Genomic DNA, 18,294 nt, shown 5'->3' on the forward strand with positions numbered 1-18,294 from the left:
AACATCATAATAGTACATTCGTGAGACTACTCTCATACCATTAGTAGAGAGAGGGGTTGCATAGAAATCAAACTGTCCCAACTTTGTGATGTTACTCTGGTTGCAGTTCTTTTGCTCGTGTGGGTTGTTTTCCTGGCATTGTGTTTCTTTCTCTTCGAGCTTTGGGAGGTTGTCTGTGATTGGTTCCTTGTGATGCGAAGATAGGGGGATGGAATTTGAATGATCTTCACCCAGATTAAAATAAACTCATGTCTATGTTTCTCTTCTATCATTGAAGATTGTAGGATGGGCGGATTTCTTTAACATTCTATTAGTTTGATTTGTTTCACAGAACTGATTTACACTTAAACATGAGCTACTTTCGAAACCTCCGTAGGGTGAATTCATGGTTGTGATTTTTTACAGCAGCATGAATGTTGATTACAGCATGAAGATGCAATGATGGGAATCTAGCATGGTGGGAAGTCATAAAACCTCTGTCCTGGCTGTTGCAAAAATGCACTGATGGTTCATAGGAGAGAGTCTACAACTCAGCTATAGTATGAAGTTCTTGTTTTCTTACAGGACTTGGATGTAAGGATAGTTACCATAGCAAGAAATGGATGCGGTAGATGAGATGTGCACAGGCTACAATGTCATCGATCTCGCTACAAGGTAGTTTTCTTCTTGAAGAGAAGATTGGGATTTGATGTGATTCGAATTGCTGCTTGGTTCGATAGACCACCATGACCCACCCCAACTTGGTTGTTCCTTATTGCAGGGACAGTCAACATGCTTGTGCGATCATCTTCACAATTTTACTCGTGTGATGAATGCGTCGCTGGTCGTCAATCTACAGGTAATGATTTCCATCCCAACCTGGTCTGACATGCTGATGCATTCAAATGGTCTATTCCTGACTTACATTGGCAATGAAAATGAGTTTGCTCTTCAGGTTCTCCAGATTACGCTGCTGAGTTTTGTGGTTTTCTTGGGGGGAAAACATGCAGCGTTGTCTTCAGTTGCTTCCAAATTGAGCGAGTGTTTCAGCTTCCTAATCATTCATGAAGGTTTGGATCATCAGGCACCAAGAGAATCCTCTTTTCCCCAAAAGAGAATGGAACCTGCTCAAGATCCATTGATGCCGCCCTGGTGGGCCCATTTCTTATCCTATGCCAATTTGATGAAGATAGATTGTGCTCTTGAATCAGCCTTCGAAATGAAGGGGTGTTAGGCACCTCTCTTCACCGACGGTTTGATCTCCGCTCAGTAATGAAATACAATTCAGATCTTAACAATCAATTCATGCATTCGTTCACGAAAATCATGTCGACTCAGCGAATAAAAAAGAACACACAAAATCACAAGAGAAAAAGAAAGAGATACTCATCAATGGATGGAAAAAAATCTGCATTTGATCTCCTTTTATCTTTGATGCAGATGTCTCCAATCTTCAGTTACACTCAACTTGTTGTGGAAGAATTACCAGAGCCAATTCTCAGGCCTTTTGTTTCAAGTAGTACTTCTTAGATACTTCCAAGCAAGATTCTTCAATTACTTGGCTTCTTCTCTCCATCTTCACCTTTGGAACCTGCTAATCTTCTTTAAAAATCTCTTTAGGATCTGAATGTGTGAATCAAATCAGGATTTGAATTTTTTTTGGAGATCAGGAGCCCATTTTCAAATCAATGAAGGGGTATTTATAAATGCAATGCTGACATCTATGTAATTTGAAAAAAAAAAAAATCTCATAATCACAAATATATGGAATTTAATGAGAATTAGTGGATGAGATGATAGGATGGGGAATAAACCAAAAGAGAAGGAAAATCATTTAAGAAAATTCCATCATTCGAAATTCAAATTTAAAGAAGAGATGGTAATTTTAGTCACAAATTCAGTTATAATGGCAGAAAGGAGAAGATGTGACTAAGGGTAATTTCAACATAGTTGAATTTTGGAGGAAAATTATCTAATTGAAATTTACAAAATTGGAGGAGCAGTTAAGAAAATTTCAGCAACATTCTACAAGAAAACAGTTTCTGGACATCCATTCGCGTGGACAGCCAAATTGGATCGACGTGATCTAAATGTCATTGGAAAGCTCAATGCACGGTGTCGTGAGCCTGAAGTGATGGTCACAATTATGAGAAAATTCCAGTTGAAAAATTAGATTTTCAGTGGAAGTCTTAGTTTTATCATTGCCTGACCCTTACTTGCGGGGCCCACAGCTTTTTATACATGTAGATTGTGTAGAGATGAAATAGAGAATGAGAGAGAGAAGAAAGATGAGAGAGGAAAAGGTAGGGTTAGGGTTTCATGTCACTATCTTTCTATCTTTTATGTTTAAGTATTTAAATATATAACATTAAATATTTTGATCAATTGAAAAGGCCTTTCAAAATGGTCCAAAATCAACTCAGAGATTATAAAAAGCGCAGGTTGATTACGAGAGCGGATTTGTGCATTTGAAAGCAGAAAAGCCTCGCAATCTCCCAACTTCCTACTTAAATAAAATGTCTCAGCAAAACTAATATTTTGTTCATCCTCATGCGCTTTTCACTCATCCTTTGATCAAATCCACCGTAGTTTCCACTTCCTCAAGTTGCAGCACATGGGCTCGAGTTTCATTTCTCCAAGGATGTGTTTGGATGTTCAATCTGGTTCAATTGCAACAATTCAATTCCATTCATTTACCATCATTCGAAGTGCATCTTGAATTCCACCCAAACTGCAAACCAATGTTTGGTTCATTAAAGTCTCTTAATATACATTGATACAGCGTCTTCTAAAGGCTCAAGCTTTTAGAGAAATTGGTTGTTTGACATGGTATCAAAGAGGAAGGTTTTGTGTTCGAATCCTAAAGTTCAATTAATCATTCAAACGTTTCAGTAATCTCATTCAATACCTCAGTCGCCGCATAATTGAATTTAATGAAATACCCAAACATCCAAATCACATCTCACTACTAATAATTTAAGCCCATGTTTATGTGGATGATTTAGAAACTCCCATTTTCAGAATACATGACAAAAGAGTCACTCTCATGAAGAGAGAATAAAGCTCAGTGGAATTATTTTATACTCTGACGGAGTATGATACACATGCAGTCGGAAAATATGCACATGGCATGCATTAACTCAAATCAAACCGTATAAACTGCGGAGCGCCAAGTCACATACCCAAAATTACATTGGTCTATTTATTCGAACCTCCGATTCCAAGGCACTTGTTCATTTAAATAAGACCGTTGGATTTTTTCTTTTTAAAATTTTTCAATAAATCTCAACCAACCTGATGGTCTGATAATCGAGTTAGTGTAACTTTTTGGTTCTGCATACATCTAAAGTGGGACCCATGATTTGAACCGTTTGATGTGAATTCCTAAGTTATTTCTGACTGTCTATCATCCATTGGGCAGAGTACGATGATCACATGTATTGGATGATGCTGAATATTAACTGCTGGCGTGAAATTTAATGAAAATGATGGACGGACTTATTTACTGGGGATTCATTTGATACTCTGCTAGAGGGTGATGGTTGATACACAAGCACTAAGAAATGGTATATATGCCATGAGATGATGCAAACTAAACCGTCCAAATTTGGGTGAACCATGATACATTGGTCTTTATCCAAAATTGAGATAGATCAAATGATCCTAACCTCTAATTATTGGGAATTTGTTTGTTGAATTTGGACCATTGACTGTCCATTAAGAGTCCATCAATGGGGCCAAGTTAGAAAATGAAACGTCTTAAATTTTGGTTTACAAGCCATATCTAAAGTAGAGCCTATGATTTGGACATTTAATTTAAGTTACTTGCATACCACCGGCATAGTTTCTAAGTGCATGTACATCAACTATCATACTCTCCCAGAACTTTAAAACATTTTTCTCCAATTTATTATGCTATGATACTTTTGCTAGGAATAGACTCAAAGGTAGAGTATCAATGGGTTGGGTTACCCCAGCCTAGCTTGGCCAAAGCCCTAATCGGCTAAAGAGGCTCTGGCCTTAGCCTCTTTAGCCCTTAAAAGGTTAGGTTGGGCTAGGGTTAGGGTTAGGTTGGTGCCAAGGTGGCCCACAATAGGCTCAATAATGAGTTATATGTATGCTACATGTATTGTTGGTGTTTAATTGATAAGTGCATGTTCACGAACTATCATGTTATTTCAAATAATTAACTTTATACATGTATTAAATAAGATTAATCATCAACCATGTGTATGCCTCACTTAATTATTCACTGTATCCATGAACTTAAATAAGTACATCAATATATATATATATATATATAGAGAGAGAGAGAGAGAGAGAGAGAGAGAGAGAGAGAGAGGAAATAGTATTATAAGGTCCACCTCATGAGAATGGTTGAGCTATGTGGGCCCCACCTTGATGTGTGTCGAACATCTACTCCATCGGTTGGATGCACCATTCCATGGTGGGCCACGGGCTTAAAAATCAAGTCAATTCATGACTTGGGTGGGCCACACTACATATAACAGTTGAGAGGGGTTATCCTCCCATTAAAACATTCATAATAATGTATTGGGCCTATTGAAATGAGATTCACAAATCCGCCCATCCATTGTGTATGTCCCACTTGGATGAAGGGTCACACCAAGTTTTAATTGCATCCAAAACTCAGATGAGCCCCACCAAGTACTTTTATATGTTTTAGGCATGTCTTCACATGGTTTTAAATAGCATGATACACCTTAGTTCCATATATGGCTGATTTTTGGCATATGCCATAACCTAAAGGGAACCCATAAAATGCACCGTGTTAATGTTCGACATACATCATAGCTTGTGTGTGTGTGTGTGTGTGTGGAAATGGTTGTGTTGTCGAGCTCATGGGAACTTCCCATCAAGTCAAGCTGTGTGGGCCCCACCGTGATGCTTGTTGAACATCAACACCGTGCATTTAATGGGTCCCCTTTAAGTTATAGGATATCCCAAAAATTAGCCGTATATGTAACTCAGGTGGGCCATATCATCTAAAATCATATGAAGACATGCCTAAAAACATATAAAAGTGCTTGGTGGGGCCCACTTAAAATTTGAATGCATCTGAAACTTGGTCTAACCCCTCATCCAATTGGGACACACATAATGGATGGGCTGGATTTATGAACCACATCTCAATGGGCCCAATACATGATTATGAATGTTTTAATGGGAAGATAACCCCTCTCTACTGTTGTATGTGGCGTGGCCTACAAGAGTCATGGATTGAGTTGATTTTTAAGCCCCATCATGGAATGGTGCATCTGAAAGATGGGATAGATGTACAACAGGCAACACGGTGGGGCCCACATACCCCCGGTGTGCAGATGACTTGTAAACGTTGAGGCATAGGATATGCTCCACGGTTGGCTTGGACTACAATTGGGCGGGCAATATAGGTATCCTAAATAGTAAGGAAAAGGAATGACACCAAAAAAAGTAAAAGCATCCTATTGGGATATGGATCATAGAATCCGCCAATAATTCGACCCAATAAAATACTAGTTATTCCCAATAAAATACTAGTTATTTTAGTTAGTTCTCGACCCGTAACCAATGGTGAAAACTCAAAAATCCATGGTTTCCCGGTAGAACCCCATTTCGACTAAGTTGCGGAACCCTAAAAAAGAAGTGGTTTTTCGCACAACTTGCTCATAGTGCAGGTCGATCCGATTCAGCAACATTTCAGAATCACGTACCCCCATTGTGGAAAATTCCCCACTGCTGCCTCCCGTAAGAGTCTGGGCGTCAAAAACTTGTGAATGAATGGCCACGTATCAATCTTTTCTGAAGGACATCTGTGACCCACCCATACCATAAGGTAAGGGTCAGTCATCCATTCGTACTATGATCAGTTATGGAAGGAAACAGGGGAGTTGGCTGATAAAGATAGACAGTCACAATCGCGTGATATCAATTCGAGGCCTCGTCATCCAAAGCGGCTTCCGAGGCCTTGTCATCCAAAGCAGCTTCCAATTGCTCGGCTCACCGCACCCCACACACACACACACACATATATATATAGACACCATCTAAAGTAAGGTCTACAATTTAAACGGGTTATGAGTGCCTGTGTATCATCCATCATACTACCAGAGTAACAAAGTTATCAGTATTACTATTTTGCACCAGTATATGGCTTTACCATCTCTGTTGCTAATACCTATGTACTATATACTATACACCCAGAAAATGAGTTGGGCGAAGTTGGCCCATCATCATTGGTCCTGCATTGAACCTAGATTTTCAGCCCTACCCTAGCCCTTGGACCAAGTTTAAATGGCCCAAGTCCTAACCCTACGTGTTAGGCCACCCGAGCTGGGCTGAGCAGCCTAGCCCAGTGCTACCCCTACTCCAGTGATGATTAATTGTCAAGATTTTTAAAGATACGGTAACTCTTCCTGCTGCATTCATTGCATGATCTGGAACGTTGTCGAATTTTTTTACCTGATTGTAGATGGACCATACCCCAAAAATTTCACCAAGCGTATGATAGTAACCATTTGATTTTGTCTTTAGAATTTGGACTATTCACTAGCCATCCATTTGATGGCCATCAATTATATATCTAAGACCGTTGGATCTACTTGATCATATTAATATGCTCCATTCACAAGCTGCCTCACAACTTTGATGGTCTGGATTGGAGTTTACCACCAAAATGCTTGTGACATTTCCATCATCCATATTAATAGCCTATTGGGCATGGAAGTATATAACCCAAAATTCAGACTTGAGTGTGTGATAGCAACCATCTGATTAGCATTTGAATTTTTGACTGGTCACAATTTTTTATTTTAACTGTCCAATTTGAATAGTCGGTGTTACATTTTTAGTGTGATTTTTGAGCCATTTTCCATCTACCAATGTAAATGGATCACCAATTTTCTACAACAAAGTAAGGGTGTGGGTAATTTTTAGGCTATTTGATACTCTGGTGGAATATGACTACTTGATACACATGCAGTAGAAATTGTTCAAGTGGCATGCATGTAACTCAAATTAAACAGAATAAACTTCATAACCCATTACTGCCAATCCCAAAATTACATCGGTCCATTTATTCAAACCTCCGACTCTGGGGCACTTGTTTTGTTCAATTTAGACCATTGGATTTGTATTTTATTTTTTTCAATAAATTTCCATCATTCCAACCGTCTGATAATCAAATAAGTGATTTCTTTTTTTGTTCTTGATACATCTAAAGTGGGACCCATGATTTGAACTGTTTGATGTGAATTCCTAAGTGATTTCTGTCTATCATTCATTACACTTGGCCAGAGTATGATTGATCTTGTATTTGGTGATGCTGAATAGTAACTGCTGGTGTGAAATTTAATGAAAATGATGGTTGGCTTTATTTACTGGGGAGCTATTTGGTACTCTGGCAGAGGGTAATGGTTCAAACGCCAGCACTAAGAAATTGTATATGTGCCGTGTCATGATGCAAACTAGACCATTCACATTTGGGTGAACCATTATAGATGGGTCTTTATACAAAATTGAGATTGATCAGATGATCCTTATCTCTGATTACTGGGAATTTGTTTGTTGAATTTGGACCATTGACTATTTCTCATTTGACTGTCTATTAAGAGTCTACCAATAGGCCACATTAGAAAATGAAACATACTAATTTTTTGTTTACAAGCCATCTAAAGTGGAGCCCATGATTTGGGTATTCAGGGCCCGTTTGGATACCGCCGACCTTGTGTTAAGTATCTGTTTGGATACTACCCAAAAAGTCACTTACACCGGGTCACTATGATTAGTGTGCAGGAGCTTGATGAATAGATGTGCAATGTTGGGAAATACACCTTGTGATGTTTTTGAGAAACCTATCCCGTCAATCATTTTATTTATATCATTGTAGGGGGTGGGCCTAAATATGAGGTAGATCCAATACTCAAGTGGGCCACAAAACATGCAACAATGATATTGATCACCCATTATTGTAACTATGCCCATTGTTATATCACCCACCATGATGTTTTTGAGAAATCCACTATGTCCACCAGTTTTTCAGCTCATTTTAAACTATGTATCCAGATATAATGAAGATCCAAAACTTAAGTAGGTCACGCAGCTTGAAAACGTATTATTAAGCTCCACTTTAGCATGGAGCAGTTCAAAAACTAGGTATCCCACCATAGTGCTTTTGAGAAATCTACCCTATCCATTTCTACTATCTCATTTTAAGTTGTGGGCCGAAGTATGAGGTGGATGCAACACAAGAGTGGTGTAGACATCTCACCTCGAGTCGATTAGGTGATTGAGTTTGAACTAATGGATGGTCAACCAAAAACCGAAATCCTAAATCCTAACCCTAAAAACCTAAATCCTAAACTCAACCCAACTCTACTCAGTCAACCCAATCAACCTAATCCTGACGCAGGGGAGGACGTGAGGTCGAGCACCGTCTTCCTCAAGAGGATAACTATTCCGAATCCACGGAACTTCTCTGGACTCCTCACAGAGACTTCTCGAATCCACGAGGAAAGAAAGCAGAAAATAGAAATAAATTCTAATAAATTCGAAATTGATTGATGAATAATTGATCGAGTTCACAACCCTTTAAATAAGGGTATCAAGCAATGGGAAAGAAATCATAATCAAACTACAACTCAAACTCCTAGAATCCGCGACTTACTATAAATAGTAAACTTACTATTTATAGACGGTCGTGATGTCTACTAGTGCGCAAGGTTTTCGGCCAAAAATAGTAAGTGTCCTATTTGGCTTCACCAAACCGTTCCCCTAATTATTTTAAGCTCTTTTCACGTTGGGCGCAACTCCTAAAGCCCAACGGATGAAGAGTTATAATCAAACTAAAACTTACTATTTATAGTAAAAACGAAATTAAAACAGGGAAACGACCGTCAATCAAGGGGTTTTTCACAATTCCGGGCGGCGTAACCCTGCGTAGCTGGGTTGGTTGGCTAAAGTAGCTCGTTCTACCCCAAAATCATATATTTTACGTCAGCTAACTCATTCCGGATTGCGACCCGGATCACTTCTGTCGTCGACCGGGCCTTTTCTGATCCATCTTGGCCATGAAACTGTCCGCGACCCGCTCTACATCAAATCCTAAACCCTATAACCATAAAACCCTAGAGCCTTGAGTCAATTTGATGAATCAACTCACAAAGTCAACTCATTTTGACAGCTTGTGTAGTCTAATAACTCAATCAACTTACTTAGTTAAGCCCAAATTCAATCTAAAATTAAAAGCTCAATCAAAGTACAATGCACAATATCAATGCAATGTCCTTCACATCAGAGCTTCCACGTGAATGAGGGAAGTGGTCCGCCGAAAGAGAAGTTCTAAGTGTGGAATAGTGGCAATCAACTTGACGCTAGCCACACGGCACTCTCCCTCTTTGGGATGGTGTCCCTCAAATATATGGAGTCTCTCTTTTACAACCCTTTAGGGCCTATTTGATTTTTCAAACCCTTTGTAAATATATTGCAAATGAGTAATAATTATTTCCTTTAATGATTACAGCATCATTAGTAATGCTTGATTTGATGCTTACTTTTTTGAGTTCTAAACTGAGGACATTGCTAACTATATGTAGGCACCACCTTGATGTTTATGGCTTATCCACACCATCCATCAGTTATGCCAGCTGAATTTAGAACATGACCAAAAAAATGAGGTTGATCCAAACTCAAGTAAACCACACCGCAGGATTTAGGGAATCAAACATCTACCGTTAAAAATTTATCAGTGCCACTGTTTCCTTTGGTGTAGGCCACTTGAGTGTTTGATTAACCTCATTTTTTCGGCTCATGCCTTTAAATGTTACGTTAAAATGGATGAACAATGTAGATACATTATATATGTCACAGTGGGGCCCACAATTTAAACCAATTCTTTTGAACTGATTTTCGAAATAGAATTGTAATTGCATTTTCAAATAGGATGGAGGAATAATGATTACTTATTCAGTAGGCATTTACATGGGATTTGGAAAGTCAAAAAGGCCTTTAGTGTACGGTTGGTGTGTATTTTTACTCCGATGCTCATCTCCTTTCTCAAATTTATCATTTTCCCATCTCATCCAATCCATGAGATGATGCCACGTGACAATATCAAATCCAAATAATCTAATTATATGTTGCCCCTAGACTTTGTAGGAATTACAACAAAACCGAGTTTGGGAGCTATAAATAGCTCCGTTCCCTTCTCATTCCAAGCATTTCCATTACATCCAAGCATCCACTCCAATCTCAAAGCCTCTTCATCCCTTATAGATTTAGCTAACTAGTCATCTTATCCCTCCACCAAAGAGAGTAAGAGTGAGAGAAAGATATTTCAGCCGTGGTCTAGTCTAGCTTGGCCAAAGTTTGAATCTCATGAGCCTCAAAAGTCATAATTCGAGTCACTCGATATAGCCTTTTTGATAATAATGTCTATCTAACCGTTCAAGCTTCAATCAAATGTATCTAAGCCAGAGCATTAGCATTATGCAACACTCATTATCTTCTCAACCCGCATGCTCCTCAAACACATCATCACTATAATACTCGTTCTCTTCTCAACCCACCAGCTCCTCAAATATATCATTACTGCATTGCATTTCATCGTTTTCTTATATCTAATTAACGAGCATATGCTCAATGGCTTACCGATAAAATCAAAGCCTACCCATCAGAAACCCAACCAATTAGCCGTCGTTTTGTCATATGTATCAAAATAACATTCTACACATCACATTTCTACATACGTTGCACTCTTCACTCAGTCCATTCAAACGTATACTCATGCAACTTGCCAATATAATCGAATACTACCTATCAGAAATTTATATTGATTAGTCATCATTATCATTGCATTACATTTCAATCTTTTTATGTATAAGAATTAATCATATTTATCAGAAAATTAATTAGATCTTGTGAAGTAAAGATCGTATGCTCATACGGACAGCGCGGGTGCCTCATGCCTTCCATCTTTGTAACCGTGATCCCTTATTTAAAATTTCTATAAGCAGACTCAAAAGTCATCTCATGGCCAATGACCTTTATATTCTCAATTCCAAGCGTTTATATGGAGTATAATCGACTATATAATCGAAGTAATTGGTTAGTAATGACTCTGGTCAAACATAATACCATCTTAACTCCAAAAGCTCGAGAGAGAGAGGCAACCCTTGAAAAGTGAGTCAATCCCCCACCTGGGATCCAACGTTCACAAGTGAGCTACACTACCTAACACAATAGTATTGAACCTCTACTATTGAATAGTCATGAGGCCCTACAATTTTTATTTTTATTTATATATATATTTTTTAATATCCAACTGTCTATTAATTTTTTCATATGATCTCATGGGGTAGGAATGACCTTATGACTAGTTTTGATGGCATATATAATCATCATAATGGGCCTAAGATTTCAATGATGGTCTTAAGTAAAAATCCTATAGGGATAGGAGTGACCTTATTTTGATTTATACTTATTAAACTAAAGTGATTAAGTAACTATAAATAGAAAAACTATCTATAACATTTATAATTGACAATAAATCAAACTTTACTTATCTCGAATAATTTACTAACCTACTGCTATAGGTTAAAAAAAGTAACTTATATGGTGGTATCTAAAATGTCATAAAAATAAAAATACAGGTAGGTTGGGTTAGGTTTAGGGTCAACCTAAGTACACTGATGTAGAGCGGGTCGCGGACAGTTTCATGGCCAAAATGGATCAGAAAAGGCACGGTCGATGACAGAAGTGATCCAGACCGTAGGACCTTAGATCGGGCATATCTCGCAACTCGGAATGAGTTATCTGACGTAAAATATATGATTTTGGGGTAGAACGAGCTACTTTAGCCAACCAACCCTGCTACGCGGGGTTGCGCAGCTTGGAATTGCGAAAAACCCCTGGATCGACAGTCGTTTCCTTATTTTAATTTCATTTTTACTATAAATAGTAAGTTTTAGTTTGATTATAACTCATCATCCGTTGGACTTCAGGAGTTGCGCCCAACGTGAAAAGACCTTAGAATAATTAGGAGAATGGTTTGGTGAAGCCAAATAGGATACTTACTATTTTTGGCTGAAAACCTTGCACACTAGTATACATCACAACCATCTATAAATAGTAAGTTTACTATTTATAGTAAGTCGCGGATTCTAGGAGTTTGAGTTGTAGTTTGATTCTGATTTCTTTCCCATTGCTTGGTACCTTTATTTAAAGGGTTGTGAACTCGTTTTTATTCATCAATTAATTAATTTCGAATTTATTATAATTTATTTCTATTTTCTGCTTTCTTTCTCTGTGGATTCGAGAAGTCTTGTGAGGAGTTTAGAGAAGCTCCGTGGATTCAGAGTAGCTATCCTCATCACGTTCCTCCCTGCGTCATACACTCAACCCAAGAAGACCTAACTTATAGCCAAGTCGAACTTCCACCGAAGGAGCTAAACCCAAACAATTATTGTATTAAAAAATAAATTATTTCAAAATTCAAAAATTTTCTCTCTCTCTCTCTCTAAATATTTTTTATTTTAATATGGCTATGCCTATTTGGTAAAATTTAATTTTATCACTTATTGGTGTTGCATTTGTATTTTCATTTAAAAAATGAATTTATTTTTAAGCTTCATTTATCCGAATGGACGAAATTTTATGCAATGGAAGTGGGTACATCACACTTCCTTGTTCGGATTAGCATAAACACGTGTCACGTTTGCAGCATGCAATCTGAGGCACGTGTCACTTGCAAAAGAGCCGCTACCAGCTGGAAATTAAATCGAAGGCATGACAATATCTAGGTCGGTTTAAATGGACGGTATATTAAACACATTTAAAAAAAGAAAACGATATATAATTTGACGTTTCTATTTTCAACAAAAATGGACCTAATAACTGGATACACCAGATGGACGGATCAGATCTAACCTATGTATCAACCAATGGACGATTAACTTACCTTCTGATCCACCGCGACATATCAGAGCCGGCGTATCTGCCCAAGGGAAAAAGTTCAATGCTCTGGCAGAGTGCGTAAATGATACGCAGGCGCCTAAAACTTACTCAGAAATTGCACACCTGGATTATAATTAATGAAAAATATATGTCCAAATTATGGGTCCCATCTTACATGAATCATGAATAAGAAATCAAACTTATATTACCATCTGGCTAACGGATTAGTGGACATTTATTGGACGGTTAGAAATGATGAATATCCAATGGTCCCTTATCAACAAACAAGTGTCGACGATTCAGAGGTTATAATTTACTAAATAATCTGATTCTGATCACGTGGATTATAGACAGTTGTTTGAAAAAAGTAGACAGTTTATTTTGAGTTATTGTAGGCCATCTATACAATTTCCGAGTGCTCGCGTATCAAGCGTCCTACTTCTCAGAGTATCAAATAACTCCCCCTTCCTCAGAAGAAAAACAGGGGAACCGGCTGCATCATTCCCGCCCTCTCTCCCGCTTTCAGCTCTCTCTCTCTCTCTCTCTCTCTCTCTCTCTCTCTCTGTTTTCTCAGTTATTAGAAAAATCGACGACAGTTGAATTCTCTACCTTCTCTATCTTTCGGCAAAAAAAGGTAAAAGCTTCGGTCGTTGGTCGTTGGTCGTTGGATTATCTTCCATCACGTGTTTGTATAAATGCCTCAAAGAGCATTCGATATCTTATCTAATTAGTTATTCTGTTTTCCTCAAAGCAAATGCCTTGGAATACTTTTCAGTAATAATTCTGTTGAAAACTAGAGGCTTGCTCGAATACATTCCGACGTATTGCAATGTGATATTTTACTTTTTAGTCTTTGAATCTTGTCATCTTCCAATGGTACGAACCGTTCATATGATGAGTCTCACTCATCAGGGTGGAAGATCAACAGATAAAAGCTCTGAATTATATTATTTCGTCCATTTGATAATGTCTCTTTGCGTTGAACACGAATGGTCAGCATAACCTTTGTATAATCAAACGGTTGAAATATTCAATCAGAGTTTTTTTTGTGAATCCCGCGTCCAAGTTGAGCCCTGTCAAATAAACTGTTTGAGTCAATGGAAAAAACCCAAATCCAATGGCTATAGTCCCCACACATCTTATTGTAATGTGTTGGGATGTATTGGAGAAATTTTGTTGAATCTAATTTTCATATCGTGTTTGTAGAAAGTCCTCTTGAAGTTATGAGATCAGTTTCAAAGGGTTAAGACTCCTATGTTTGTTTCACACCGTTTAAAAACTGGTGGTGACTCTTCAACTGTGCACATGGCGCAGTTGTATGGAAATGTAGACTGTCCGAATTGCCGACCCAATTGTGGATGGAGCATGACTGAAAAATTGCTGAGAAGATAATATTAACCATCTGATTTTTCGCTTTGAGTTTGGGCGACCCACAATTTTACTTTCAACCATCCATTTGATAGCCATTTGTTGGATGGTCGGGATTGATCATTGTGATTTTAGAGGCACGCTCCATTCACAATGGGACCCACAGTTTGGATGGTCAGGATAGCTGGAACATCAGTGTCACATGTGAAGAATTTGAGTTTCCGCCATTTCTTTAAATGGTGCTAAACTAACACAGGAGTCTAGTGCCAGTTTCAAGATATTAGCGGAAGAAAAATAGCTAATAGTTGCTTCTAGTGAGACAACTGTTCATAGAAATGCCTCCTAAAGAATTTAAAGCTGGTTTTACAGTTATTACATTGGATTAAACATGGCAAGGAGAATGACTGAGTGAGAATAAAATACTTACAACACTACTTTGGAGATTGTTTGGGCCATTCAGCTGTTTGGGCTCTTTTCCAAATTTTGGTAAGAAATGTTTTTTCTCCCAAAGGTTTTGATTGTTCATGGATTTGAGTCAAAAGGTTTCAGTTGTTTCCATTCGGTTTGTAAAACCCAACACTTAGGAAGTACGTGTCATGTTTTGATCTCCTTTTCCTGAGATATAAATGATACATGCCACATGTATCATGGCGACAGTTATCAACTATTGGGAGTACATCTGTACATGAGATTGCATGTATTCCTGCGCATATAGTGGGCAGTAGGGTAAGGCGTGACGATTGGGATCCCTGCTATTTTGTGTGGCCAGCTACTCTAGCCTGACCATCCATGTGTGGCAGTTGGTCTGGGGTTAGTACTGGTCGAGACCCTTTGCAATGGTTAGTTCCAAAGCTGAGGTGAAAGAGCAAGGATGTCTGTTGGGCAACCATATGTAAAACATTTGCCAATTTATCAATTAAAAGTTGACGCCGCATTGTTTGAAGAAGAATAAGATGACGATGACGAACCAGTAATTCGGAATTAAAGACAAAAGAACAACCACACCAAGGGGATCTACCTTGTTTTAAACAGCAAACTTGCTTTAAATATGAATCTCCACAATGCCCTAATGAATTTGCTACCTAAACTCCAATAATCCTAAGATACTAAATTTCGAGAAATATTAAATTCTACAGTCATATAAAATACAAATAGATAATGCTGAACATGATAAAGTGGATATATGTAAAAAGCGAACTAGCCTTTTCTTACACAACCATCATCCTGTCGAGAATGTAAATATTACTTTTATTTAATTTTTATAGTTATTTAGCATTGTTGAGTTCCGTTGTGGAAGGAGACCCCATTGCTTTAGAGAAGGCCTTTGCATCTATTCTTCTTCTCTATATGAAAATCTCACATGGAGGGTGACTCAAGTGTAACTAACCAATGGATGATGGACTCAAATTAGGGCCCTCGGTGGCTCATATATCGTATGGCTGAATCCAAACCTTTCTCGAATAAGATGGGAGCTCAACTGTTTGCTGTTCTGAAGGAGGGCAATGAAGAGGTTAGGAGGCTCGCCAGAATTGGAATAGTGAATGTTACTCATCATTGGCTGCTCCTTTTCATCTTCCCTACAGTTTATTCTTTGCGTTTTTCTTAACAAAAAGGTTTTGTGATTCTGTGCTCCATAATGTTGCCTTAGTCTCCCCCTTACAGAAACAGAGTTCACCCCCTTTAATCCACCAGACTGTAATTTAGTATAGATATTTTGCTCCGTCTCTCTCTCCATCTCTCTACTAAACATGTTCCAGCTGGTAGCTATTAGTTCTGTTGGAATGAGAAGTTTCACCAGGCATCTAGCTTTAAAAATGTTCAAAACAAAACGGGCAGGTGGGTCCACCTTTCTAACTCAGGATTCATTTGGTGGACATGCATTAAAAAAATCATAAAAGTAGTAGGCATATGATCGTTGGATTTCATCTCCATATCCCCTGGCCTGAAACGGCCTGAACATCTATCTCTCAATGATCTCATGTAGGGATGCATTAATCATCCACCTCATGCCACCTTGAGTCGCAAAGTGATCTCATAAGGCCATTGCTACACCAAAGTGAAGGAGTAGGTTATCTACCTTCTCCTGATCTGTCCTACAAAGGGTAAATATATTTGGGATAAAAGGCCCTCACACTTTGGCGCACACATCGTAGCCCTACATGAGGTCTAATTATCTTAAAGAAGGGTTTGATGAGAATTTACCATACTAATGCCACTTATAGATTTTCTCATCCTCCACATTTGAATCAGTAAACACCTCATTGAGCTTGCCCATAAGGTTTTTATACTTAATTCCTCATCCAACACATTCCTTCTAAGGGTGATCTTCTACAAATGGAGCCCCTACAAAATCATGATAGTCCAACACTTTGGGTCCTTGTTCATGGATAACAAATATAGAGCTTAACAACAAATGGCTGGAGGAGCATCATCTAACTACACATCTTTCCAGAACCCTGATCTATCTTCCTTCCCAATAAGAAACCAGACACCTCCCATTCTTCGCAAGAGAGTCCTCCCATGATCCTCATCTCTCTTTCCTGCTCTGCCAATATCTCTCCACACCTTTGACCCTCATTTCTAGGAGAGAATGCTGGGAACCCAACCACCTCCTGTATTGCCACTACTTCCTTTAGATAACCTTCGACTGTGAAGAAGAAGGCTCTTCCTCAAACCTTCACCACCATATGCTGGAAAGATCCCACTTTCTCTTTACAATTGACCAACTCCTATGCCCCCATCATCGTTTGGCCTTTGGACCCCCTCCCAACAAATTCTGTCTGATAGAAGAATTGACATCCAATTAATTTTTGAACCCTCCTAAGATTAACTAAATGAAAATTTAGTAGTCTTATTGGACCATGGGGCCCATGAGTCCAATTGGAGGGTTATACAAAAAGGATTGGACTATGGGGCCCACAGCCTGATCAAGTGCTTCCTTTTTGGGCTTATACAAACTGTAACACATGCTTTGAGTTTCCATACTAATCGTAAAACCCTATAAAGTCATATGGTTGAGTACATAGAGTGTTCAATGAAAGTTGGAATCGGTAGTAGTTGGTTCTTTTAGAACTTGCTATATGTTACATTGAGTTAAATAAGGACTTGCAAGTATGTTCCAATAGAAAGTGGGAGCAGGTGTTTTCTACACAGTTCATTCTAGAGTATTCAAGAGAAAATCTGTAGCTGATATAAAGGAAAGGGGTAATATGTATGAAACTATCTTATCTAATTGAATTTCATGTTAAAAAAATGGTAGTTTTCTTTTAAGAAGGATTATTTTTATTTAAAGTCTTTTCTAGTTCCAGTAACTATAGGGTGATTGGAAACATCCAACTGTCCTTTATATGGGCTTCATTCTCCATCCTGTCCCAATCTTTGAAGGAATTGATCACTGAATATGTATGTATTGTTTCCCCATTCATTCGATGTTCAGTTCCTTCTTGCTGCATCACATAGATCTTTCTTTTTTCTCGAGAAATTTTAAACTTGGTTTTGAGCCGCTCGAAGTATAATTATATATAGCTTAATGCTCACACCATATAAAAGGTTTTTTGCTCCCTAAATTATGCAGCTTGTCACCATTTCTGATAAAAAAATAACTGGAAGATGCTTACAGTTGATACGATCTTTTGTAGGGAATGAGTTGATAACTTTTCAATGTTTCCTCTAAAATTCCATTTTAAATTTGACAACCTTTTAAAATATTACTGACCCAAACTGCATTTGGACAGAGGAATGAGGGAAATTGTGACTATCCAAGTTGGTGGGTTTTCAAACTACATCGGCTCTCACTTTTGGAACTTCCAGGTAAATTCAATTTCACTTCTTATTTTATGCCCAAAGCCTTAATTTTGTTTGGTTTAATCCCATGGTTTTATATATGAGAATATGACCCGAGTTGAGCTGCGTTGTCATGGTTCTGATTCCATGCTAAATAAGCCGGGAGCTTCTTCTAGTTCTCCTGCATGTTCCTTATTTACTCGGCACATCGGG

General features: G+C 38.2%; 1 protein-coding gene across 3 annotated transcripts in view; it reads left to right on the plus strand.

Moving 5' to 3' along the window:
- The first annotated feature begins 13,405 nt into the window (after nt 1-13,405).
- LOC131218650 (uncharacterized) overlaps nt 13,406-18,294 on the plus strand; it is a 31,832-nt gene continuing 26,943 nt past the window's right edge. Inside the window, exons 1-3 of one of the 3 annotated variants that reach the window (XM_058213317.1) lie at nt 13,424-13,564; nt 15,710-15,808; nt 18,033-18,108. In XM_058213317.1, the coding sequence (XP_058069300.1) occupies nt 15,801-15,808; nt 18,033-18,108 (84 nt within the window). In that variant the 5' untranslated portion in view covers nt 13,424-13,564; nt 15,710-15,800. Of the gene's footprint in view, nt 13,565-14,765; nt 14,785-15,709; nt 15,809-18,032; nt 18,109-18,294 lie in introns of those variants that run through there. The other 2 variants (XM_058213318.1, XM_058213319.1) reach the window with 2 other exon arrangements.

Source organism: Magnolia sinica, chromosome 11, assembly GCF_029962835.1.
Source record: "Magnolia sinica isolate HGM2019 chromosome 11, MsV1, whole genome shotgun sequence".
NCBI classification, from domain to species: Eukaryota; Viridiplantae; Streptophyta; class Magnoliopsida; order Magnoliales; family Magnoliaceae; genus Magnolia; species Magnolia sinica.